We start from the raw sequence: 24,700 nt of genomic DNA, 5'->3' as shown, positions 1-24,700 counted from the left end.
AGTTCCTGAATCAAAGGTAGAGGATAGCGATTTTTGACTGTGATCGCGTTCAGCTTCCGATAGTCTTGTACTGGCCGAAGCGCTCCATCTTTCTTTTTGACAAAAAAGAAGGCTGAAGCAAATGGTGATTTCGAGGGTTGAATTCGTCCTGAACGAAGGTTTTCCTCGAGGAAAGTGTCTAATTCCCGCTGTTCCTCCGGACTCAGATTATATACCTTGCAGTCAATAGCATGTTCTCCCGGAACCAGCTCAATAGCATGATCCCATGGTTTTCGCGGAGGGAGTTCGTCGAACGACTCTTTTTTAAAAATGTCCGCGAAACTATGATACTGCAAAGGTACTAATTCTTCAAAGGATTTTTTAACCTTCGTCTTGGATGCTTCCTCAGCCAGTTGTTGCGAGGTGGTAGTATGCGCTCGAATATGCTCGGAGCCTGTTTTTACATACCCCTCGTAGTCGAAAGCAAAGATCCTCTCCCCTTCCTCAAGGTTGACCTCCTGGTCAGGCTCTTCTACATTAGTATGCAAACAGCCGATCAATTCTCCGGAGTCTTCAGGCTCATGTGGGGAAATCGAATACCCACACTCCTTAGGACACCGGTCGAACTGAACAGTCCCGTCTTGCCAGTCAACAGATGGATTGTGGCGTTTGAGCCACTCTAATCCGAGGAAAATATTACTGCTTCCGAGATTTGTGACCCCAAAAGTGATACGTTCGACATGTTGACCTATGGCAAGTTGCAGTACCACGTAATCTGTGATAGAACCCCCATTATTTAAGGATCCGTCTGCATTATATACTGGGACTGGGCGTGCAAGCTTATGCATGTTGAGCCCCTTAGCCTGAACGAATCCAGCGTTGATAGATGATCCCATGCATCCGGAATCGAGAAGGGCGCAAGTTGCAATGGACCGACAATCGTCGATAGTGGTCAAAGACACAGGTAGGAACATTGAATTCCCTGTTCCGCGGATGTATCGTTTTGGTCCATGTAACTCGTGAATAGCTGTTGCTGCCTCCTCGACCGTTAGTTTATTTAACTCGTGAAGTACTTGATGGGTAGCTTCAAGATAATGTTTAGGGTGCACAGTGATACAAAGTAAAGCTATAGCTTGCTCCGATGACTGGTCTCGCAGATGTTGGGCGTACCAGATAGGCGACCATGATCTTACTGCAGGTACTCGGGTTGCGTGGGGTCCCCTTGGGCTAGTTGCAGTATTTTCGCCCTTGGATCTACCACTTCCACGCACCTCCGCCTTCGGATTCGAGTGAGTGTTGATTGCAATCTGGGGTAGAGGGTCTGCAGTTTCCGATACCTCAGATGCAAGTGGCTTGTTCACTTTTTGCTGTTGAGGCGTCACTCGAACCTTCGGGCTTTGGCTTCCGTTTCCCTTAGGCAAGAGCATAGGGGTAGGTATATCACTCCCAGCCCATAGCTCATCATGCGCTTCATCCGAGTCTATCACATCAAGAACAGAAAATCGATTAGAAGAGTGGTCCGTATGTGATGGTGTACAAGATGTGGATGTCGATAGACATGAACGTTTGGTCGGTGAGATCACGCTACCTTCCGACCATTTTAAAAACCCAAACTTTCAACTACTCCCTTTTTCTCCTCCGGATCGAGGTCCTCGAGCATCTGACGAATTGCTTGGGCATGGTTTTTGCAACTGCGTGCAATGTGGCCAGGTTGGCCACAGCGATAGCAGAGGTTGTTGTCACGAGCTCGTTGACGGCTGAGATCCATGGGTTGGCCTCGGCCTCCATAAGTGGTGCCGCTGTGATCTGTACGGTCTCCACTAGATGAAGTAGGATGAGGAGGCTCAGATTTAAGAGAGGGGTGATAATTTGGATTAGGAGTTCTTCGGCTGACCCCCGCAGTATGACAAGTGTGGCGCCGTTCAAGGATCCTTCCTTTGATTAGAATACGATTCAACCACTTATCCAAGTCTCGGCAGCCATACATTTCGGACTCTTCGTCAACAGAGTCGATGATATCAAGATGAACGTTGGTACGAAGAAGATTAATGAGATGATCAGCAGTGGTGGTGTCGGCCTTGATATTAGCGTAGCCGGCGGTGATAAGGATTTGCGTCCAACAAGTTAAGAACTCCTCGATAGGCATCTTTCCTTGCGTGAGGGTCGATAGACGTTCCTGTGCATCACGGATCTTGTTGATGGGAGAAAACGCGTTTTTAAGATCAACGACAAACGCATCCCAGTCCCAACGATTTTGCGCAGAGACCTTGGCACATTCACGATCATAAGCAAGCGCAGCCCATTCCGCCGCAAAGCCAGTCTTCATATAGGACATTGTGAAAATTATCTTCTGTTTCGGTTTTGGCACAGTGTCTTGGCTCTCAAAGTACATGAGAACATGACGGAACCACGCCGAGAAAGTGTCTTTCGAACCGTCAAAGCACCTGTACCTGTAGGATTGATGTATCACTACCTACAACCATAAGACATTCGTGATACATGTATTACTGAGAGCTACAAGTGGTGTGATACATGGCTGTACAGTAGACTATAGGTTCCCGATGGCCCTAGTGCAATCCATTGGCCATGTCCGAGTATAGTACTGTGTTCTACTCAAGTTGTGCTCATGTTGTGCCCTGAGATTTGATCGAGCAATCTACGATCGAGCCGTCTAAGATTGAGCCTTGCTTCTCTTGCTGAGATCGAGCATCTGTGATCAATCTGCGATCAAGCCTGGATGCAAAAATATGTGTATTGTGGTGCCTGAGAGTGCCGCTACACTACAAACACTATGTATTGTTCAAATCAAAACTCCATGACCGCAGGAGGTGCGTCAATTGAAGGACCGCTGTCATCCTCAGAAGCCGACATAGAACTCGTAGAACTGAGATGAGAAACAAAGCTCCAACGAGCTTGGAATGAGGTCCGCATCGCAGAACGGAGTGCGGCTTGACGGTAGGCATATGCCTACAAGCCCTCTTGCTCGGTAGTCTTCTCCGATGAGCGCAGCGTTGTGCACTGATGCCACCAGGAGCCTTGCCATTCCAGAAAGGCAAGTACTCGTCTCATTTCTTCGGCCAGCAACTCTACTTCCTCGGACCATCGAGCTGCGCGTGCGCGTGCCTTGCACCATTCGATATGAACACCTACATAAAGCAATCTGAGTCAGCTGTCGATAGCATCAACCAGAAACACTCACAATCTTGAACACTTTCATTCTCGGATGGACTGGTGTCGACATCTGTCGTCAGCCAGATCCACGAGATTGTCCCGGTGCCTTGAGTGCGATCACCTGTGAAATCGCCCATAGGCCGAATGTCCTCGTGTCTGAGGGGTCGAAGTGTTGCCTCCCAGCCCATCTCATCCAACCGACAGCTTAGTGATTCTATCGCTTGACGAGCGCACCTGTATCTCGCTACCGCCGCATCTTTCTTTGCTTCGACGCGTGCAATCAGATTTTGTGCACGGGTAGAAGCTGCTTGGCCCCGTAAGTTCTTGTCTTTGAATTTGTAAATGTGCGAACGTAAACGAAGGTGGGAGCGGAGCTCGTTGAGGGCATCGTGAGCTTGTGCCTGCCGAAGTTTCCATTCGTGCTTCATTAAACGGTGATTGCAGTCGAGATGATTGAGAGCTGATGGTAGATAGAGTGGAAAATCCTGCGGCTTAAGTGTTTGGGGGGCACCTGGACTTGGATTCGTTGATGAGCGCAGCGTGGAGACAATAGGCATATAGAGTGGTTGATAGCGGGTCCAGGAATTGATGCGTCTCTGTAGTGCATTAGTTCTATGAATGATGGCCTCTCTTTGATTGTCTGTGGGATGAAGCGAGAGGTCTGAAATGTCGCGTTTGAGCCGTTGTCTGTCATAAGATTTGAACAACGACCACATGTTGAAAGAGAGACGTCACATACTGCAAGTCTTCTAATTCAATCCCACCACTAATGAGGACGCTAGGTGAGACATTGTCGTCGAGAGAGTGGTTGATCCCTTCCCGCAGCTCTTGTGCTTCCAATTCTGCGAGCTGTGACCTTACCGTGGCCTGCGTAATAGCTACACATACAGCAGATGATCAGCGCGAATTCATAGAATGTGTGGGCAGTGATGTACAAGCAAGCTTGCTTTCGAACGGATTTGGGCGAGTGTTGTCCTCCTCCCACATCTCGACTTCTGTTCCCCACTCGTCCAGCAGCACAGGCTGAATTGTTCCTTCCAAATCGTACAAGGCGACACGATGTTCCCATTCCCACTTTATGGCGTTTTCCATCTTGCGCTTCAACGTACGGCCTTGAGAGTCTGAAGTATCAGTGAGGGGAACATAATACTCGACAATGAAAACCCACCAAGTGTTGTCGTCTTTTTCCAATTCCAATCACCGAAGTGATCGTCTAAGGTGTCACGTCGAGTTCCTGGCCCCATTTCCTTTGTGCTAGATGCGACACGGTTGGCATTTGCCCAACCTCGTTCTGGTGCTTCACCATCAGTCCTCACCCCTGGTTGTAGTATTAGACCTAGTAAAATGGGAACTACCAGTTTTGCCATAGACACTTTTGACGGCAATTACCAGCAGCGCAATTTGACCTAATCCATGGCATTTGTCAGGCCCTATTTTGCTGGGTGTTTTGGCTTTCACAGCCGCATTTTTTGGATTTTTGAAACTCAGCTATGTTTTCAGTCACAAATGTGTTTTCCACATTTGTCAGATGTTTTGGTATGTTTTATTCCGCAATTTTGGCCTCCAAAAGCGGAAATTCACAAAACACATCCTGTTTTGGTCACCTCCTCATGTCAGGCCTCCCCACATTATTCCCACACTCCGCATGTTCGCATTTTTAGCCACCTACTGTGGGAATTACCCCACAGCACCCAAAACATCATCCCAATATGGTATACCACATAATTATAATTATTCCCACACCCTCCCCACCTCACTGCAGCTTCACCACTACACCACAATAGGTCCCCCCTTGTATCTAAGTAGTAGTTTGGTATATACATGTATAATATTATATAATAGACCGCTTTTTTTGTCAATTTGTGTGCCTGCTCATCCTCCAGGGCCTTTTTCAAACAGGGTAGGGTACAGAACATTTTCGCATTTTTGCCCCTTTGATAGGGGGGTGTTCCAGGACATTCAGAACATATTTATGAGCATATATGAGTAGATTCCCATCTTTATTTCACCCCCTGAAGTGTCCTACATCAATAGATATAGCACATATGCAAGAAAACACAGAATATGTTCTCATTTGATTATGTCTAGGTGAACAGCCTTGTAATAATGATTCCCAGCATCTATTTAACAATAGGAACAATGTATCAGGAGCCCAGGACCATAGGATAATTCCCTGTTGCATGGTGTGCCCCCCCTCTCCTGGTGGTTTACCCCCTGTGAAAATTTTTCCTGTAGGACCGGACCTCAATTGAAGGTAGGGGGTCTATTCCTATGTATATTTGAGGTAAGTCTATCATATAGCTGGCCCAGGACACACATAGGATCCTGCTACAGGAACAAAAACATAGAAAATCGCATTTTTGACACTTTTGATGTTTTCACTATCTTACTCTTGCATAAATAATACAACCTGTTCATATATCATTATCATAGTATATATACTTGCTTTTTGTAACAAGGATCAGCTCAAAATAGGCCAGAGGTTTGAGTTAGTGTGAATACTTGCTATTTCTACTGATAAGGATCCCATACTTTCAATACATCGAAATTTAATAATCAGACACCTGGAGTAGATTTAAAATATACTCAGTATCATAGTCCTAAATGTACAGAACAATCCTACAAGAATTGAGTGCTGAGGAAGTGAAATAGATAGAAAATTGAGTGTGGGAAAGTTCAAGAGACCCAAAACATCGAAAATGGTCAGTTGAGCAATAGTAGCACTTTAATGCTAGGTCAACTCAGACATACACCACATCCCTTCCACCACCCTTCAACCTCAGGGCAGTATGTAGTATATGTTCCTTTAGTAGTCTACAATGTATCCTACATATTGTTAATGAAATATTTGACCTGTATCATATATAAATGTAACTTTGTGTGAAAAGATGTCAATTGTCACTTTTCACACATATGTGGTTTTACTTGTCATTCAGTCAGTCCCTTGATGGATCTTTCTAAATCTTCAAATCTATCATCAGGGGCATATATAGGGACATATCCCAGGTCTTTGATTACTTATCACAGGCTTGATTACTATGTAGGCTTCTTATCAGTAGAAAAAGCCCCTGTACATCATATATCACATTTTCACCCTATGTAGGGCTGATCCTTGGCACAAAACATATTTGTGAATGTACTACTGATCATATATGAGCAAGCCTGGTCATTTGTGCAAGTGTAAGGGACTAAAAAACATCAAAAGTGTCAAAAATGCGATTTTCTATGTTTTTGTTCCTGTAGCAGGATCCTATGTGTGTCCTGGGCCAGCTATATGATAGACTTACCTCAAATATACATAGGAATAGACCCCCTACCTTCAATTGAGGTCCGGTCCTACAGGAAAAATTTTCACAGGGGGTAAACCACCAGGAGAGGGGGGGCACACCATGCAACAGGGAATTATCCTATGGTCCTGGGCTCCTGATACATTGTTCCTATTGTTAAATAGATGCTTGGAATCATTATTACAAGGCTCTTCACCTAGAAATAATCACATGAGAACATATTCTGTGTTTTCTTGCATATGTGCTATATCTATTGATGTAGGACACTTCAGGGGGTGAAATAAAGATGGGAATCTACTCATATATGCTCATAAATATGTTCCGAATGTCCTGGAACACCCCCCTATCAAAGGGGCAAAAATGCGAAAATGTTCTGTACCCTACCCTGTTTGAAAAAGGCCCTGGAGGATGAGCAGGCACACAAATTGACAAAAAAAGCGGTCTATTATATAATATTATACATGTATATACCAAACTACTACTTAGATACAAGGGGGGACCTATTGTGGTGTAGTGGTGAAGCTGCAGTGAGGTGGGGAGGGTGTGGGAATAATTATAATTATGTGGTATACCATATTGGGATGATGTTTTGGGTGTTGTGGGGTAATTCCCACAGTAGGTGGCTAAAAATGCGAAAATGCGGAGTGTGGGAATAATGTGGGGAGGCCTGACATGAGGAGGTGACCAAAACAGGATGTGTTTTGTGAATTTCCGCTTTTGGAGGCCAAAATTGCGGAATAAAACATACCAAAACATCTGACAAATGTGGAAAACACATTTGTGACTGAAAACATAGCTGAGTTTCAAAAATCCAAAAAATGCGGCTGTGAAAGCCAAAACACCCAGCAAAATAGGGCCTGACAAATGCCATGGATTAGGTCAAATTGCGCTGCTGGTAATTGCCGTCAAAAGTGTCTATGGTAAGAATGGTAGTTGCCATAATATGTAGGTCTAATACTACAACTACGGCTGCATCGTGTGCACGCAGCCAAACTCATTCCATCGAAATTCTGCCCCCCGATATTCCCAATGTTCCGCCCAAGAAGACTCCTGCCTTCGTTTATGAGTCCAAAGCAGCCACTCCTGACGCAGCATCTCACATCTACCACAACATGCTCAATACGACAGTTCCCAATGTCACAGTTTCTGATCTTCTCACAATAAGTCCGGATCTTCGTAGGGAAGCTGTTGAACACTGCCGCACGCATCGAGTGGCTGCGTCGTCGTCAGCCACCACTCTCACTGCTGCTATCGCTGTTCCACCACCGCAAATTGAACATGCCACGCCACTTCGTGAACTCAAAGTCACACTCAACGGAATCCATATGGAGATGGCATTGCTCGACGAAGGTTCAGAACTAGTCGTTATTCGCGAAGATGTCTGGAAGAAGACTCAAGCCCCAATCAACAAGGGCATTCGCATGCGAATGCAGACTGCGAACGGAGGTTCTCAGGATATGACAGGATGTCTTGAGATGCTCGAGATCAACGTCGACGGCATCAAAACATGGGCCCATGCTTATGTCATACCCGACGCACCCTATCGTTTACTCTTAGGACGACCGTGGCAACGGCTCGTTCGATTGTCGAAGTCGGAGACGGCGGAAATGGTATATGTCACCATTCACGATCCTTCAGATATCACTCGAGTTCGAACCTGTGCTACATTCCCTCGTCCTCCACCTCACTTAAGCACGCTTATGCTCACAGCAGCTGCCTTAAATAGCTCGTCATTGAGTGTCAATTCCCTCGTCTGCAGTGTCGCACGTCACGGCAACCCCTCTCGCAGAACAGTTGCTACGGGAAGCATTTGATTATGACCCGGTTCGACGAGTCCTGGCCTACAAGAAGGTTGCTAATAGAATCAAGCCCGTTGCAACAACCATGCCTGCTCATGCGCGAATCATTCGTCGCTTCCCCGAGGATCCCCTTCTATCACTCCCCACAGTTTCTCCAACTCCACCTGACTTCGTCTCTGGCACTCGTCTTACAGCCGAACGTCTAAATGAACTCGGCATTTTCCAGAATTCATTTCTATGGCCCGAGGAGCGAAAATTAGCAGCACACGTACTGTCTCTTAACGAGCTAGCTCTAGCATGGGACGAGACTGAAAAAGGACGATTTCGCGATGATTATTTCCCGCCGGTCATCATTCCGACTATAGAACATACCCCCTGGGTACATCGTCAACCACCTATCCCACCAGGAATTCGTGATGAGGTCATTGCCCTTATTAAATCGAAGATCGCATCGGGGATTTATGAACCATCAAACAGCTCTTATCAATCGAGTTGGTTTTGCGTGTCGAAGAAGAATGGCTCGATCCGTATTGTCCATAACCTTCAACCACTAAATTCGGTCACTGTCAAGGATGCTGCTACTCTCCCGTACGTCGAGTTATTCGCAGAACAGTCAGCCGGACGCTCGGTTTACACAATGATGGACTTATTCGTCGGATTTGATCATCGTGCCTTAGCCGAAGAATCTCGCGACCTTACCACATTCCAGACACCACTCGGCACATTCCGTCTCACAGCACTGCCTATGGGCTGGACAGATTCTCCCGCAGTCTTTCAAAATGATGTTGCATTTATTTTACAGAACGAAATTGACATCGCACCAAATTTTCAGGATGATGTAAACGTTCTCGGCCCTCGCACACGATACGAGCTCGCTAATGGCACATTTGAAACCATCCCCGAGAACTCCGGCATTCGACGATTCATTTGGGAACACTGCTTAGACATCAATCGAGTTTTTCATCGCCTCAAGCACGCGGGAGCCACAGTATCAGCGAAGAAGCTTTTCATTTGCGTGCCAGAGGTTATTGTTGTCGGACAGCGTTGTATTTATGAAGGACGCATTCCAGATGATTCAAAGGTCGTCAAAATCAAGAATTGGCCCCCCTGCACAACACGTTCCGAAGTTCGCGGGTTTTTAGTACCTTTTGCTTGGGACGAAACCACTCAAGCTGCCATGGATACCCTTAAGCTCGCTATCATCAACTCTCCTGCCATTCGACCAATCGATTACCATAGCCCCAATCCCGTCGTTCTCGCTGTCGACTCATCTCATATTGCCTGTGGCTGGATTTTGCTTCAACTCGACAACGAAAACCGTCGTCGACCCTCTCGTTTTGGCTCGATTACCTGGAATGATCGAGAATCACGCTATTCTCAAGCCAAGATTGAATTATACGGCTTATTTCGTGCCCTCAAAGCTGCTAAAGTCTGGATTATCGGTATCAAGAATTTCATTGTCGAGGTCGATGCAAAATACATTAAAGGCATGCTTAACAATCCGGACATTCAGCCAAACACAGCGGTGAACCGCTGGATCGCGGGAATATTATTATTCAACTTCACGCTCAAACACGTCTCAGGATCCAAGCACACCGGCCCTGATGGCCTCTCGCGCCGTCGTCATGCACTGGAAGATGAAGATTTCGACGAAGAAGACTCTGACGAGGTAGAAGAATGGATAGATGAAGTGCTGAGTTATGGGATATGGATGGTGTTGGACTTCTCGTCACGGAAATCATGGAATGATGACGAGGGCACAGGTTTTCATCTCTGCGGAAGCCGACCCAAGTACTGACCTCGAATTCCCGCACGACAGAAGCTCCAAATGGTGTGACGATGACCTTCGGGCCATCGAACACTATCTCGAGACACTTGCATTACCTTCGGGTATGCAGCTCTCAAGTCGCACTCGTTTCCTTAAACGAGCTGCGCAATTTTTCATTCATAATAAACGACTTTGGCGTCGTAATCCCACAGGTCGTCACCAGCTCGTCATTTCTCAACTCGATCGCACTCGCATCCTTCGAGAAACTCACGACAACCTTGGACACAAAGGATTTTATTCCACTCGTCGAACCATTGCTGATCGTTTCTGGTGGCCAACTCTCGATCACGACCTCTCGTGGTATCTCAAAACGTGTCACCAATGCCAACTTCGATCTGTCGAAAAAGTCGTTCTCCCACCAACAGTTGCCATTCCCGCTCCCTTATTTCGCAAAGCTTACACTGACTCAATGCACATGCCGACTTCTCACGGATATTCTTACATCGTGCAGGCTCGATGCTCGCTGACAGCGTGGCCCGAATGGCGGATGCTGCGAAGGGAAACAGGTCGCACGCTAGGGGCATTCATTTTCGAAGAGTTGCTGTGTAGATGGGGTGGACTTGAGGAAATCGTTACCGACAATGGGACGCCGTTCGTGGCTGCGCTCGACTGGCTCGCGTCGAAATACCATATCCATCACATTCGAATTTCGGCCTACAACTCCAAGGCCAATGGTATTGTCGAACGTTCGCATCGAACGATTCGTGACTCACTCGTTAAAGCCTGTCGAGGCGACATCACACAGTGGCCAACTGTCGCGCCACACATTTTCTGGGCTGATCGAGTAACAACTCGAAAATCCACGGGCCACACACCATTTTACATGGCGCACGGTGTCGAGCCACTGCTCCCCTTCGACATCACAGAAGCAACTTTCCTCATGCCCGACATCACCAGTATCATCTCTACCCAGGAACTACTTGCAGCCCGCGCACGACAGCTCGAAAAACGTGACGACGATCTCGCACACTATCCACGATCGCATCCTCGCAAGTCGTTATGCGTCCGTCAAAGACTTCGAGCGGCGTTTTCGAACACTATATCACACCGAAGTTTCAAACCAGGCGAGCTCGTGTTAGTCCTCAATAAGAAAATCGAGCCCTCGTCGAACGCCAAGTGTAAACCGCGCTATTTCGGTCCTATGGTTGTCATCTCGCGAAATGTGAACGGCGCTTACCATCTCGCGGAAGTCGATGGTTCAGTTTCGAAGCTCAAGTTTGCTGCATTTCGTCTCATCCCCTATCACTCGCGCTCGACGACAACTCTTGAAGTCACGCAGATTATTGATGCAGACGCTATCGCGGGATTGCCAGACTCGTCAGATGTTGGATTTGTCGAAGGATCAACCGAGGACGGTTGATATCTGTACTTGGGGGGAGGTGTAAGGATTACCAAGCCGCTACCACCGGAAACAGCCGAACCACCACTCACCTCAACCGCCACCTCAGTTCGCCGCCAATGTCGACCAGCACGATCCACGATATCGTTTACCGTTAATTACTCGCCGTTACCGACCTATTCGACGTCCAGAACCATTCTCTCGTCAACATCACCCTATTCGCAACCTAACCATTCCATATCTGTCAACAAAACCTATGCATCTCTCGTTACTCCATTACACGATACCCATTCCTACCACTACCCACTCAGTTTCCTCACCCTTTTTCTTAATTTTCACTATTCTACCCTGTCAGGCGCAACGCCACTCCCTTCAGCCTCCGTCGCCACATATTCGTTCGGCTCAATCGTACCCGAGGACCCTTACCGTTTTGCAGTATAAGTAGCCCATGTACAATCCTTACATGCAGCGCAATAATAACCAGCATCGAAGTTTCATTCTCGCACTCGCTATTCAACAAGACTCCTTCCTAGTTCACAACTAACATCTCTATCTTGCTCCATTCCTTATCTTCGCGCTCGTTCTCTGTCAACTAACTATATTCTCTTTATATCCTCCAGCGGTCTACACATCCCCTCCCTACTCGCGCACTTTCGTGCGGTCTTACAGGTGGCTCGTGACCATAAGAACCATTGCCCAGCTGAACTACTTATCGGCACACTCATGGTGTTTGAGGTCCATACGCGCGTGACATAAAAGCATGGGGTCGACGAGTATATCCTTTCCACCCTTAGGTTCTCCCCTCATGCAGACACTAAACCAGTATTATCATCACGGTCGCTTCAAAGTAGCAGGAGGAGTGCTCCCTGATGCCGTAACTGCATACCGGACATACGGAGACCCAAGCAACGACAAAGTGATTGTTTTCCCGACATGTTTTGGGGTAAAACTTGCCCTTGGGAGTGTGTTTCATTGATTGTGACCACGAAGACAGTTGTTCATCTAATCGCACACAGGTCAAGACTACCTCGTTGGGGAAGGCAAGGTACGTATATGTTCGTGTAGTGAAATGCGTGATCTCCATATTTTGACAACAGGTCCTTGACCCAAATAAATACTTCGTGGTAACATTCGCGCTTTTCTGTAATGGAGAGGTGTGCTGCCTTCTTCTTTGCTATTCCGTTAACTGAAACAATCTAGTCGTCTTCTCCTTCTAACACAGTTAGTTTCGATCATTGCACATTTTTTCTCCCTTTCTGACAGCCCGTAGCCTGCACCTTATGGTGGCCCGTACTTCCCATTCATTTCCTACGAAGACAACATGTAGGTTATGAAACGACTTGCAAACAGAATACAGGCTCACCTCGACAAGTCGCGCTCAGCACGCAGTTTTGACAAAGCACCTTGGCGTGCGCAAGGTCTTCTGCGTGGTTGGATTTTCTATGGGCGGACAACAGGTACTTCGCCTCTTTAAGATATCACGGACACACTCTCAGGTCATATCCCAAGGCATATCACTGGCCAGTCGTCTTCCCCGACTTTGTAGATCGGTTTGTTCCTATATGCTCGTCTGCTCGCACAAGTCCACATAACCAATGGTGGGTCTTTGTCTGAATTTGTTTTGTCCACATGCGACTTGTGCTCTAGCTTCTTGGAAGGGCCCAAGGCAGCGATGTTAGCAAGCAAAGATTTTGCCGACGGTCATTATCAGAGCACTCCTCAGCATGGAATCCGAGCATTCGCTCGAGTCTACAGCGCATGGGCCTATGGGCAAACTGTGAGTTACTTCACAGTGGAATAACAGAACACTAAATCTTTTATAGTGGTTCCGGGAGCACAAGTACCTGATGGACGGAGAGTAAGCCATGTCGGAATACATGCCCCTTAACCTCCTCATGGAATTTTGCGAACAGGTTTCCAGACTTGAACTCGTTCATCAGGGAGCGGTGGGAAAATAGATTTCTCAATAACTGGGATGCAAACGACATGATTGCACTTTTGAACACGTGGCAGAAAGGAGACATTTCTATCATTCGTGATGGCGGAGACTACGAAAAGGCCCTGAAGAGCATCAAAGCAAAGGGACTTATTATACCTTCGAAGACGGATCTTTACTTTACGGTCAGTCTTGCACCAAGCAACCGCGAGCCGACTACTGACACCATCAAAGCCGGAGGACAGTGAAAACGAAGTGTCTCACCTCAGAGATGCCAAATTGCAGGTGATCCCAACGATCTGGGGTCATTTTGCAGGGGGTGGCGCTAACCCGCCCGATATCGCTTTCATAACAGAGAAGATCACGGAATTTTTGCAAGCGCCTTGATGGCGAGATTTCAATTGTACTCGTACGAATAGTACTAATTCCTACGATGCAGTAACATGAATCACTTACAGTCTGACGGGCGCGAGCGTTCGGTTAAGTTGATTCAGACGGAATGAGATAGATGGTAAAGATACAGAGAGGCAACCTTACATAGCAATAGAACACGGAGATACCTATCGTCCATCTCACAAGACTCGTGCACAGCGCGGTCCATACTATGAGTACAACATTTAAATGCAAATCAGTGAAAAATAAATATGTGTAAATGGTCAAAGGGTCAGAGCAAATGGTCCAGGCGCAACCATAGACGAGTCTGTAGTATCGTTATCGTGTTCTCCAAGCTCGCCGTGCCGCCGCCGTGCCGATCGTAAATACCGAGAAAAGCGATTTTGTTGAATCGATGGTGCTTGGCTGATACGCCGGTTGGAAGGAGATACCGAAAGAGCATCGCGATCACCCGCGCCCCCTGACAGCATCGTCTCAAGAGCGTGAAAGTCTGTTGTCCGTCAGTAACAGGTATATCGGGCTTGCGAGGAGACATTCACCTTGTCGACATAATGGGCAAGAACCGGAAAGCTCTAAAAGCCATGGATCAACGCACGCCTGGTGGAAACGATGTTTTCCTTCGCAAGGTAATACCCTTAACTCATCACCCTCCTCAAAGTCAACAATGCAGATGGGACATGTTTCACGTCCAATTGCCTCTGGCATCAGAGGATTAACATCCCGTGCTGAAGACGGTGACGCTTCGGAAGTAGCAGGCAGTCGTGGAAGCATCAGCCGAGGTACAGCTCGTGCATCAGATTGTGCATCCTCCCTACCATGTACGTTTTCTGTGGCACCAGCGATAGGAATTTGTCTCTCGCTAGTCTCTCCCACTGATTGTAATGGTCGCTGGACTGCGTGACTGGAGACGGTGTCCATCTCCACTGCATCACTTAACTGTTGCAGTGTTGTATCGGCATCGACAGGGGGCGACTCAACATCCTTGGGTCTTGGATAAGTGGAAACCTCCCCGTCATCCGGCGCAGTACCAAACTTCACAATGGGGAATGTGTCCAAAATGGCCCGTCCAAGGCCTCTGGCTCGGCTTTGGCTCCCGCCCCGTGAGCCACGGGGGTCGCCATTCGCCATTCGGGGACCATATCTCTCAGGGTGACGTATTGCCCTAATTGCCTAGATAATTTTTAGATCCACAACTTGAAGAACCGATAATGCAACGTAACATACTCCTGAGATGATGACAATGCAAAATAAAGCTGAAACGCAGCCGGTGATAGCATATAGGATGATCCTATGATCAGTTTCAGTAGTGTAATTGAACGAAATTATCAAATCATTCTCACATAGCTAAACCTGTTTCTTTTTTACTACCTTGATCTGTAGTCGTGCTATTGGAGCCATTGTTATTGTCACTTGTCCCCGTAGAGTTGATTCCTGTGGCATTCCAAGCCTGCAGAGTTGCAAGTAGATAGCCAGGAGCGGTAGGATAGCCTGACGATATAGACTGGTCGATTATTGTTTTGGATGCATTCAAGGTACTTGCATCGAAGTTTTCATAAAGAGATAGATTAGTGAGTCCACCTTGCCCGAACTCGTATTGAATGTTTCTAGGGACTCGTAAACCAGAGGTCTACACAAGCATGCACAATCAAACTCACCTCGAGACCGATCTTGACTGAGTTGAGAATATATCGAAGACTTGGTCAAAATTAGCGGGATCAGCATACTCTGGATTGATGGCGCAAGTTTGGGAATAAAGAGAATACAGAAGCTGCAATGGAAGAATTGGCACCGTAATTGTCGACATACGAGCAACCGGAACGTTCTTACAGCAGATTGAGCACCTGCGCTGCTCGCCATCGTAAATATGTCGACCCCATCAGAATAGTTCGTTGCATTAGCATCGCACGATACAAGAGCTATCCAAGGGGTGGTTGCTGTGAATTACCGCATGAGTGTCCTCGCCGAGTCAATAGAGGATGCACGCCTACTTGTCTCGTTCACTGCTAGACCCTCAGTGAAGTGTACGAGTGCCCCCTGCTGAATGATGAGATCCGAAGTCAGCTCATACTAGATATATATGCACCTTAGTGGTACCGTTGCTATCTGCGCCCACAAGCTGGTAGGACACGTACTCCCAATCCGCACTAGTAAGAAACCAACCAACCGGAGTAGGTCAGAATATTGGGGAACGTGAAAGGCGCGCTGGCGAATCTCACCCATTCGAGTACCACTGAAGAATCAACCTCGACGCATTCATGCCATTCATCTGACTCGTGTCGTTGGAAGGCTGCGCCGGTATGTACCCGTAGGCTGAGCCCATCAGGCTCGAGAACATAGACAGGAGAACTTGAAGCAACACGACATGGAATAACATGACAGCTAGTGAGGAGGAGCTGCGGAGAACCTCGACCTCGATTTTGAGCCACCGTTTGATGGTGAGCTTGTCATTCACACTCTGTACCGGCAAGTAGTGTTTGCCTCAGTGAGAGCGCGAGGCTTTGTGTGCTTAGGTCAGTGCTCACTAGCACTAATTAGGAATATGACGTTTATGTCATAGGGTATGTAATTCAACATCGCAAGATATTTGATACAAAAGAACGACTAGAAGTTCAACCTTCTCGGACGACCTCTTTGTGCTCCAATCTCTTTGCCTACTACCAGAACATGAATCATAGTCTCCTAGAGTAAAGCAGCCACAATAATTTTCGCAACGTTACGAACAGACCATACCAACTGCCGTCGTAATCAGGGTTGTCCAGACGCCTTTCGGCCCTAGATCAATCAAAATGTGTTAGGAATGCCAAGTAGCAAACAGGCCTGCATGCCAGTACCTAGCGCGTGCTGTCCGTGGATATTGATCGATGCAGCCGTCCGAAGTAGTGTTGTTGCCAATACTGCGCCATTGCGCCGCTCCCATGTATTTTTCTCACAAACATCCAGCGCCCCCAGGACTTCCTTACCAGCCCACAGGTCCCGTCAACGAGTGGCATTGTCCCAAGATCCGCTGATCATTTGCTCCCCCTCCAGAAAGTAGGGAACGGATGACATATGGAGACTGGTGGGTTACTTGTCGTTCGGGGGGTTTTTCGCGACTGATTTATGACACTCCAAAGTCATAACTGGCGTCGGGATCGATTTGTTTGCTGCTGAGAGCTGTGTCGAGCTGGAGGCCATGTACCGTGTCTTGGCCAGTAATTTTGGGAAGTATGATGTGTTCGAAACTAGCGAGATCTCCTGGTACATATACTGTGGTCCGTACGGGAGGTTCAGATAAGATTTTCAAATGACCAGGATGTTAACAGATGGTTCAATTAGGATCCCACTCACTTGAAAATCCCACAAAGAGCGACCGCTATACCGATGGGCCAGTATGAGCGCGTTTTCGTAGAGTCTGCGAACGCCCTTCCTCATGACAGCTATGTAACCCACAGCATGTGCTTTCACCCCTCCCTTCAGTTGCTACGCCCAGTATTAATATCTGAGACCTGACAAACATCCACAAGTGCATAAGACCGAAATGTGTACAAATCTAGACAATTTAAATGAATACACAGATTGCAAGGCATGCCAAACTTACATGAATCATCCATGAACTTCCCGCCGTTTGTGGTTGCTAAGCTTCAACACTCCCAGTCATCGTCGATGTCCAAAAAACCTCTGAAGGTAGAATCTGGACGGTACTAGTGGTCCAGGTCATCGGGACATGTGCTATGGCGCAAGAGAGTTCCGAATAACCCCTAGAGACCACCGCGGTAATAAGGTGAGATTCGGACTGAGCGTGTTGAAGACAAGGAGCACGATCCAGAATTTCATACTCCGACTCAACTTTACTATACTGCAACAGTACTGCGTACACAGCAAGACGGTTGGATGCACCCGGGGTTAGCCTACAATAGTTGTAAACAGTACAATGTCAGACTGAAACAGATTTTAAAAAGGACCAGTGCGCCTCCGTATTATTGAATCTGAAGTGCGACGTTTGCTGTGACACTCAAGCTCGTTTACCACGGTGTTTGTCCCACGGGCAATGTAGTTTGGACCTGAGGACATTTTCAACTTTAACCGCTGGTTGCAATGTATTTTTATCCGGGGGACGAGGGTGATTGAACCTGATTACCAGTAGTTCCAGAACATGAGGGTCAACTCGCTATGTACTAGGAAATTAAACGGTTATAGAACTGATGTAAGCCCTGGAGGAGCCTGTCCCATCCATCTCACCAAACCTTTGCTCAGGAGGATTAGCTTAGTAGAACTATGTAGAGTTGATCCCCATGCTCAGATTGGCTAAATGCTAATTACTAAACGGTATTGATCTTCAAACTGAGATTGGCGCAGTACTGGTCACCAGTTAGCGTTGATCTTCAATCCGAGGTTTGCGCAGTACTAGCCACCAATTAGTGTTGATCTTCAATCCGAGGTTGGTATAGTACTGATCACCAATTAGCATTGATCTTCAATCTGAGATTGGCGCAGTATTGGTCGTCAATTAGCGTTGATCTTCAATCCGAGATTTGCGCAGTACTAGTTGAGTTGTCTTAAGAGCCTCAGGTGAATATCATTCCTCGTCGACTAAGCTAGCTTTGGAATTATGGGGGATTTATATTAAAGAAACTAGCTATAGGGTGTTGAAATTTCGAGTCAGAATTCTAATGAACGTGCTGGGCCTATGTACAGGTGTTGGCTCCCTCAAACGAGCCTCAAAATGTCCTCCATACTTCCTAGGGCCTTCTGCTTCAGGGAAGCAGCAGAAGATCCGTGTGCCCTGTAAGCCTCTGGAACAATGACATCAATCATGAACGGATTTTGGACGACTGGCCTCTGGTAGCGGTGGGTATCGAGCTCGATGGTTTGGTTGATGTATCTATTAGAGGCTAGGTCAGCTCGATGCGCAGCCAGACAGTGGGACAAACATACGAAGACCAGCCTGTTGTCCCCCACGAGTCTCCCCACTGCTTCTGTCGTGCCTCAAACCACATTTCGACTTTGGACCAGAAGTCCTCGCCTTTGACAATGCGCCCGCCTTGACCACGCTTGCGCTTCTTCTTGGCTGGTTCTCCGATGGGTGAGTCTTCGCCATTGTCCTCTGCACTCGGTGTTGTGGGACTTTCATCTTCTTCCTCTGCCCGGTCAAGCAAATGAGGGTTTTCGTATGCAAAACGGCGCTGAAATTTGAATCAGCGAGAAAATTTGGCAGTCATAAAATAGAGAAAGACTGTACTAAAATGGCCAAACGGGCACGGGTTGCATGTCCAAGGTCTGAATTTCCACCTGCCCGACGGAAACGATTCGAACTATCATAAATAAAGTCTGATAGTGTGCTTGTGTTATCGCCGATGACACTGTCACGTAGCTGCAATAAGGTAATCAGTTCGAGAACGAAAACAAACATCAATCACTGGTGCGCACCAACTCGCGAAACGAATTACGGATACTAGAACACTGACGTTGATATAGATGGTCAGGAAACGTTCCCTAGCTGGGTTTCCATAGATATTTGTGAGTTTAAAGGCCTCGCGATCTTCACGTAGATGATCCTGTGGGATTAGAAAATAAGCATATAGCACTATCTAATGACTCCGGACTTACCGCCACATCAAAGTGCAGTGTCATGAAAGTTATTCTATTAGGATCAAAAATGAGATCACATCCCACAATGCGTATGTTTGTCTATATGCTTCAGACAGCTGATAGATGACGGCGCACACAAAAGACTTACTCGTTGCTCCGGACTAAGCGAAAATGTGGCTTCCAGCCGGATTTGTAAGTCTGCGAGAAGTGTTTGCGTTGACTGGTGAGAGGCAGCAATCATGCGTTGCTCCTTGAGAATGCAGAATATACTGCCGAGGAGATAAGTTCTAGTTGCAAGGTCAGATTTGCTCAATCCATGACCGAGCTGCGCAAAAAATCTCAGTGCGTGGATGAAAAATCAAACCATTGACGTACCTTAGCAAAACCATGTAGGTTTTTCCGTAAGTCCTGTTCTGCGTCGCCAAGGCCAAATTGGTTGGCAAGTGTGTCCACAAAGAGGGCAGACAATTCGTCTACAAAGAGATTTGGGTCAATTTGTGGTTGACGTGAACTTGAAGGCGGGGATTCAGAAGTGCGTTGGTAGCCAGTAGGGCTCATCAGCAAACTTGAATTCAAAGGAGTTCCTGGCTCGGAACGGTCGGGTGAACCAGATAATTGGAATGATGATAATGCCCGTGGCTGGGAACCAGCAGGTGGGATAGAGAAGTCGAAGGACATATTTGCAGACTGGGATGGTGAAAAGAATGAATGACTTGGACTTTGCGAGTCGCTGGAAACTGCTCTACTAATGAGATGTAATGCTTGTTAACATATTTATACGAAAACCTGACTTACATTAGTGGGTTCTGTGCAGGATCAATGACGGCCTCAAGGCATATCTTCAGTTTCCTATTACTTGTAATAAGGATCATGTTTGGTGGTAGCCGGCACAGGAAGGATGACCTCAAGGTATAATTTCGGTTTCGTGGTTGTAATAAGGACCATGTTTGATGGTGGTGGGCGCTGTTATAATGATGGCCTTGAGGCATAAGAGTTCCAGTTTTGAGTCACTGTTGGATGGTATTAATCTGGTGGGCTGCAGCCAAACGGCAACACCGCATAGCAGCAAGTATTGGTAATCAACTAAGATCAAAACGTCTCGAGGCGGCACAGCAGATGATAATATTATTATCGAGGTGGGATACTATAGCTAGTAGCAGATGATATGTAGAATGGGATATCAATATTAAATATACTAGTAGCAGATGATATGTAGAATGGGATAATATTAAATATAGTAGTAGCAGATGATATGTAGAATGGGATAATATTGCGTTACTGGACTTGTAATACAGACCGGTGTTGCTGCAGCGATCTATTAACTTGTAGGCCTCGACCCCGTCCACGTGGTCCATGTGCTGCCGCCGTAGATGTCACGGAAGCTCCACTTGTGGTATTGTTACGTGTCCGAATCTCCCTGGCAGCACCCTCGAGGATTGCAAGGTTCATATCGGGTGGCTGAACAGGTACCCGAAGGCCCTGCATGTGTTTTGCGTCTCGCATCCGTGCGGTGTTGAGAACGAGGTCATCAGGATCCCCGATATGACGTATCACGGCCTTAGCTTTCGACGTCTTCGCTCGTTCTTCATAAACAAACTCAATATCAGAAGGCGAGCTTGTGCAGTTGTGCGCTTGGCACTGATGCTGCAGATTTGCTGCGCATAAAATTTGCTTTCACGGAAACAGAAATTTAGTGATTGACAACATGTACAGATAAACCACGAACCTCAACAGGATAGAGCAAGAAACCGCCGTGTGCCCTGACTGCGGGCATAGAGTAGGACACCGCTGGTTCACCAACACTTCCGCGTTCCAGAAGAATCGCATCTGGACGCAGAAGTTTATCTGCGTCCGAGCCTTGGCGCTGGATGATTTCGCGAATGCACGCCACAATCGGAGACTCCTCTGCTGTGCCCTTAGCTGCAATGACCCAGTCTCCTATCTTGCAAATGTCCCCGTTGAAAAGTACCACGGACTTGCAGGTACGAAAATTATGTCCTCTGAGAATGTCATTTGGAAGGGACCGGAGTGCGTTTGGGAATAATTTCCCTGTCTCGGTAGTGGAGTATGGTTGGAGTGGTAGGTTGCTACGAAGGCATTGACCTAAAGGTACTTAGTATTATATTTCTCAAAGCCGGAACTCGTGTAAAATCAAACTTTACCGTATTTCGTGGTGTCAGCCTGTGTATCAAGTCCGAGGTAGTCCGTGATGATATTCGGCCGTTGAACGAGTGACAATGGACCCTTTCCGACAACTTGAACATTTATAGCATCCGGCGGCTTGTCTGACAAGGGATTAGAGACCTGCAGAGTAAGATCGGGAGAATCAGAGTGGATATCGTTAGTATTATCGTGTATCAGTATTCGTGCGCCCGAGAGAATATGACGAATCCGACTCCCATGGGCAAAAGAACGCGCGATATCTCGAGAAGGAGCACGGTGGTTCGAATGGATGCTTTTTGCGCGGATGACAGCATTGAAGGACTCAAATGCCTCTGTTGCAAATAAAGCGGCTGGCCCGAATCGTTGAATGTGGTCAACAACATGCAATAGAATATGGAATTTAGGTTTATTGAACCATCGAGGAGTCCACCTGGCAGTGCACGCAAGGAAGTTATTGATTGATGTCGTGAGATTGCGCTGAGACGATAATGATCGAATAATATCAATATCAGCAAATCAAACTGAAAAGTACTGTGCTACATACCAAGTGTTCCGTGGAGTTTTCGATTTCAGGCTGCCAGATGAGTGGTATCAGGTTCGATAATGCAACCCAAGTATCATAGCATTCCGTGGGTACCAAGTCGTGAAGCACAAAGGGTGCAACCTGCGCAATGGCACGAAAATCACGACCAACAAGAGACCCTGCATATTGAACGAGGGTGTGACCGGCAAGATGGCTGAGTCCAAGACCCGAGACGTCGACAGATGATAGGCGAGTTTCTAAAAGCTCGCGCTTCAACTTGTCTTTTCCGATCCTTACAGAGACCACATCACGCCAAAGGTATTTGACGAATCCAAGAAGGACCGTGTGGAGGATTTCCACGGGTGTGTCAGCGTGAGGATCGATACCTGGGATATTGTCGAAGTCAATCCCACGCTGTGAAAATAGTTGAGATACCTTTTATTCGCCAAACGGGACTTGTGACGTTTTCGGGCAGCGTCTCTTTGACTCTATCGAGCGCTTCCTGTTTCGCCTTACCACCCCGAATTTTGCAGTGTGATTCAGCTAGGCGATTCAAGAATGAGTCCAGAAAGGTGTCCTTGATGCCCGTGGAAGTCTTCCACTGCTTGATCTGGGTCTGATTCCCAACTGTCGATGCATGACTGAACATTGACTTGAGTTCAGAAACGGTTTCATTCTTGTGACGTGGTTCTCCTATCTGGTACCATGCTTCGTAAACAAAATTATATTCAAGACTGCGCAGATTTGTTACCTTTACAAACCGCTTAACCCGTGTTACCATCTCCTCCATGGTCTCCTTTGCTCGTTTCCGTGTAGATTTCAGAGGAGCATCAGTATGGGCTTCGGGCTCACTTCCACTAACCTCACCAACACTGTGGTCGGTATCATCAGGCTGTGCAGCAGCTGCTCGTGCAGGATTGCTCTCCGCACTTGCATCGTGCCCCTTCACTTTACACATACGGCAAAAGTATTTTCCCATCGACCCAATATGACAGGCCATCTCACTTTGCATGGGGTTGTCCCCAAGCAAAGCTAAGACAGACGGAATGACAAGAATGTACTCCTCGTGGACACAGTCCCAGGCCCAGATGCCTTGCTTCCATGATTCTCTAAATTGTACCAGCATCATTATTTCTACTCGCCTGCTTGTGACAAATCTCACTCACTCGAGTTGGTCTACAATACCATCCAACATTTCAAGCGGAGGGGCAAGATTTGATGTACAAAGAAAATGGACGTTGTACTCGTGGTGGACTTCTGCACGCGGCAATCCTGCAGCGGTAAAAAGAAAAGAGTTGTGTTTGTTCCACTTCTTCGACAAGTTTCCAGATGTGTCGTCACAGTATAACCAGAGAGGCATCGCATAGACACGAGCGCCCGATGCCCGAACACGCCATTTGTTGCCTTCGGAAGGATTGGTTAATGTCCATGGCTGCAATTCGCCGTTTGGTTCACGTTCAACACCTAAACAGATGTTTGTAAGTGTAATTGTCAAAGTGATAAATGATTCTACCATAGATTGAGTGTGCGCGAGGTAGACCAGATGTTGCTTCGCTCGAATCCCAGTTTTTGAATGATACAAGAAGGTCATCTTCTGATACTTCGAATGAACGAAAATCTTCTACAACCCAACCACAGTCCAGTTCATGGGTGACGGGCCGCAATGACCAAGCTTTAGTGTACATCTTCCCACCACGTGTGAACCAGCGAAATGGAATGCAAGCTCGGCCGCTCAATAACAGTGCAGGCTCGAAAACAAAGAAATCTTGGTTGTGCAGTCTGGCGACAGGCGTAAGCAGCTCCGGGTCGAGTTCCTCAAGCCAACGTTTAGCTTGTCGAGCTTCATTCAGTTCCATGCCAGTATCTTCAGGGTAGAAGTGTAACAGTGGGCGAACTCGAGGATTCATCATTTCCTTCAAACACGACTAAGTGTAAAATATTAATTACAAAACATAACACACCTGCCGAATAATGTCAGGCAGCGAGTTAACATAGTACTTATGTCCAAGAGCACCATCATAAGGGATTGAGCGGATACCACATAACCGTTGAATAGTGTCTTTGATGAGTTTGACAGACTTCACCGAAGGTACATCGTCTACATTGTTGACCCGAAGTAGCCAGAGCAAAATGTCAATCTGTCGTTCTGAAAAAACAGAGCGCGGAAGGTGCATGAGAATATCAAGCGTGCACGTCTAATACAAAACCATTGGATCAACAACAGTTGGCAGGTTGATACTAGAAGACCTTACAATTTTATCGGGCCACGGAAACCACTCCTCATTCACGATTTGATGTCGAGAACGTGTTCTATTATGACCGCCGGTTCCAATAGCAGTCTCACTAGCCTGGCTGCCATCTGCTCGAAATGTGAGAGTGAGCTGCATACTGTGTAGTTAGAGTAACATACCGTCACGAAATGCCCGCCCCATAAAAACCTCTTCATCTTCCGATATTTCAGCTCCCTGATCATCCGAGAGGTCAACTTCATCTAAAAAATCACTTAAACCTTGCGCAATCATTGCCGTCGTGATCGAGTAGTTGCTAATGTTGTCTGCTGAGTCGTCGCCCAGCTCAAAATCGGGAGTGCCAGCCATGTCATCGAGAAGACCACGTAGCTCGACAATGGAGTTGGATGAGCTGTTCCTGCGGTGCTGCTGTTTTCTCGCATGGTGTTTGACTGCATTTTGATGAGACTGGGTCTTCTCGTGCTT

General features: G+C 47.1%; 7 protein-coding genes across 7 annotated transcripts; 1 reads left to right on the top strand and 6 right to left on the bottom strand.

Annotated features, from left to right (window-relative positions):
• Positions 1 to 671: 671 nt before the first annotated feature.
• Positions 672 to 1,406, bottom strand: DEU56DRAFT_748177 (uncharacterized protein; the record flags this gene model as incomplete). The annotated part of the gene is made up of 1 exon (XM_041349331.1): positions 672 to 1,406. A coding segment is annotated over one exon (735 nt), but the record flags the coding sequence as incomplete, so codon positions are not given.
• A 188-nt stretch (positions 1,407 to 1,594) lies between these two features.
• Positions 1,595 to 1,786, bottom strand: DEU56DRAFT_711270 (uncharacterized protein; the record flags this gene model as incomplete). The annotated part of the gene is made up of 1 exon (XM_041347503.1): positions 1,595 to 1,786. A coding segment is annotated over one exon (192 nt), but the record flags the coding sequence as incomplete, so codon positions are not given.
• Positions 1,787 to 2,946: 1,160 nt separating this feature from the next.
• Positions 2,947 to 4,517, bottom strand: DEU56DRAFT_748162 (uncharacterized protein; the record flags this gene model as incomplete). Its single annotated transcript, XM_041349330.1, has 5 exons — positions 2,947 to 3,125; positions 3,179 to 3,837; positions 3,890 to 4,028; positions 4,086 to 4,262; positions 4,319 to 4,517. 5 exons carry the CDS (start codon positions 4,515 to 4,517, stop codon positions 2,947 to 2,949), a joined length of 1,353 nt encoding a protein of 450 aa, XP_041201922.1.
• Positions 4,518 to 12,208: 7,691 nt separating this feature from the next.
• On the top strand, positions 12,209 to 13,714 carry DEU56DRAFT_710741 (homoserine acetyltransferase; the record flags this gene model as incomplete). The annotated part of the gene is made up of 11 exons (XM_041347489.1): positions 12,209 to 12,365; positions 12,420 to 12,448; positions 12,501 to 12,557; positions 12,604 to 12,624; positions 12,674 to 12,726; positions 12,776 to 12,860; positions 12,913 to 13,001; positions 13,051 to 13,180; positions 13,227 to 13,261; positions 13,317 to 13,524; positions 13,574 to 13,714. Coding segments are annotated over 11 exons (1,005 nt in total), but the record flags the coding sequence as incomplete, so codon positions are not given.
• Positions 13,715 to 13,811: 97 nt separating this feature from the next.
• On the bottom strand, positions 13,812 to 16,229 carry DEU56DRAFT_839651 (uncharacterized protein). The gene is made up of 9 exons (XM_041354918.1): positions 15,949 to 16,229; positions 15,816 to 15,876; positions 15,721 to 15,766; positions 15,560 to 15,666; positions 15,388 to 15,500; positions 15,073 to 15,336; positions 14,957 to 15,020; positions 14,272 to 14,902; positions 13,812 to 14,222 (listed from the first exon to the last, which is right to left on the bottom strand). The coding sequence occupies exons 1-9, from the start codon at positions 16,104 to 16,106 to the stop codon at positions 13,996 to 13,998; spliced, it is 1,671 nt and encodes a 556-aa protein (XP_041201920.1). The 5' UTR covers positions 16,107 to 16,229; the 3' UTR covers positions 13,812 to 13,995.
• A 2,046-nt stretch (positions 16,230 to 18,275) lies between these two features.
• DEU56DRAFT_839648 (uncharacterized protein) lies at positions 18,276 to 19,635 on the bottom strand. The gene is made up of 7 exons (XM_041354917.1): positions 19,449 to 19,635; positions 19,319 to 19,399; positions 19,177 to 19,266; positions 19,139 to 19,141; positions 18,951 to 19,082; positions 18,647 to 18,894; positions 18,276 to 18,593 (listed from the first exon to the last, which is right to left on the bottom strand). Exons 1-7 carry the CDS (start codon positions 19,539 to 19,541, stop codon positions 18,419 to 18,421), a joined length of 822 nt encoding a protein of 273 aa, XP_041201919.1. The 5' UTR covers positions 19,542 to 19,635; the 3' UTR covers positions 18,276 to 18,418.
• A 940-nt stretch (positions 19,636 to 20,575) lies between these two features.
• DEU56DRAFT_748186 (uncharacterized protein) lies at positions 20,576 to 24,373 on the bottom strand (the record flags this gene model as incomplete). Its single annotated transcript, XM_041349333.1, has 10 exons — positions 20,576 to 20,971; positions 21,027 to 21,349; positions 21,463 to 21,940; positions 22,008 to 22,372; positions 22,422 to 22,683; positions 22,738 to 23,095; positions 23,153 to 23,450; positions 23,500 to 23,899; positions 23,948 to 24,181; positions 24,239 to 24,373. The coding sequence occupies 10 exons, from the start codon at positions 24,371 to 24,373 to the stop codon at positions 20,576 to 20,578; spliced, it is 3,249 nt and encodes a 1,082-aa protein (XP_041201918.1).
• Positions 24,374 to 24,700: the final 327 nt, after the last annotated feature.

This window comes from Suillus clintonianus, assembly GCF_016758775.1.
Source record: "Suillus clintonianus strain FC179 chromosome Unknown DEU56scaffold_155, whole genome shotgun sequence".
In the NCBI taxonomy this organism is placed as follows: domain Eukaryota; kingdom Fungi; phylum Basidiomycota; class Agaricomycetes; order Boletales; family Suillaceae; genus Suillus; species Suillus clintonianus.
The sequence above is the reverse complement of the archived record's forward strand: the minus strand, read 5'-3'. Positions and strand labels throughout refer to the sequence as shown.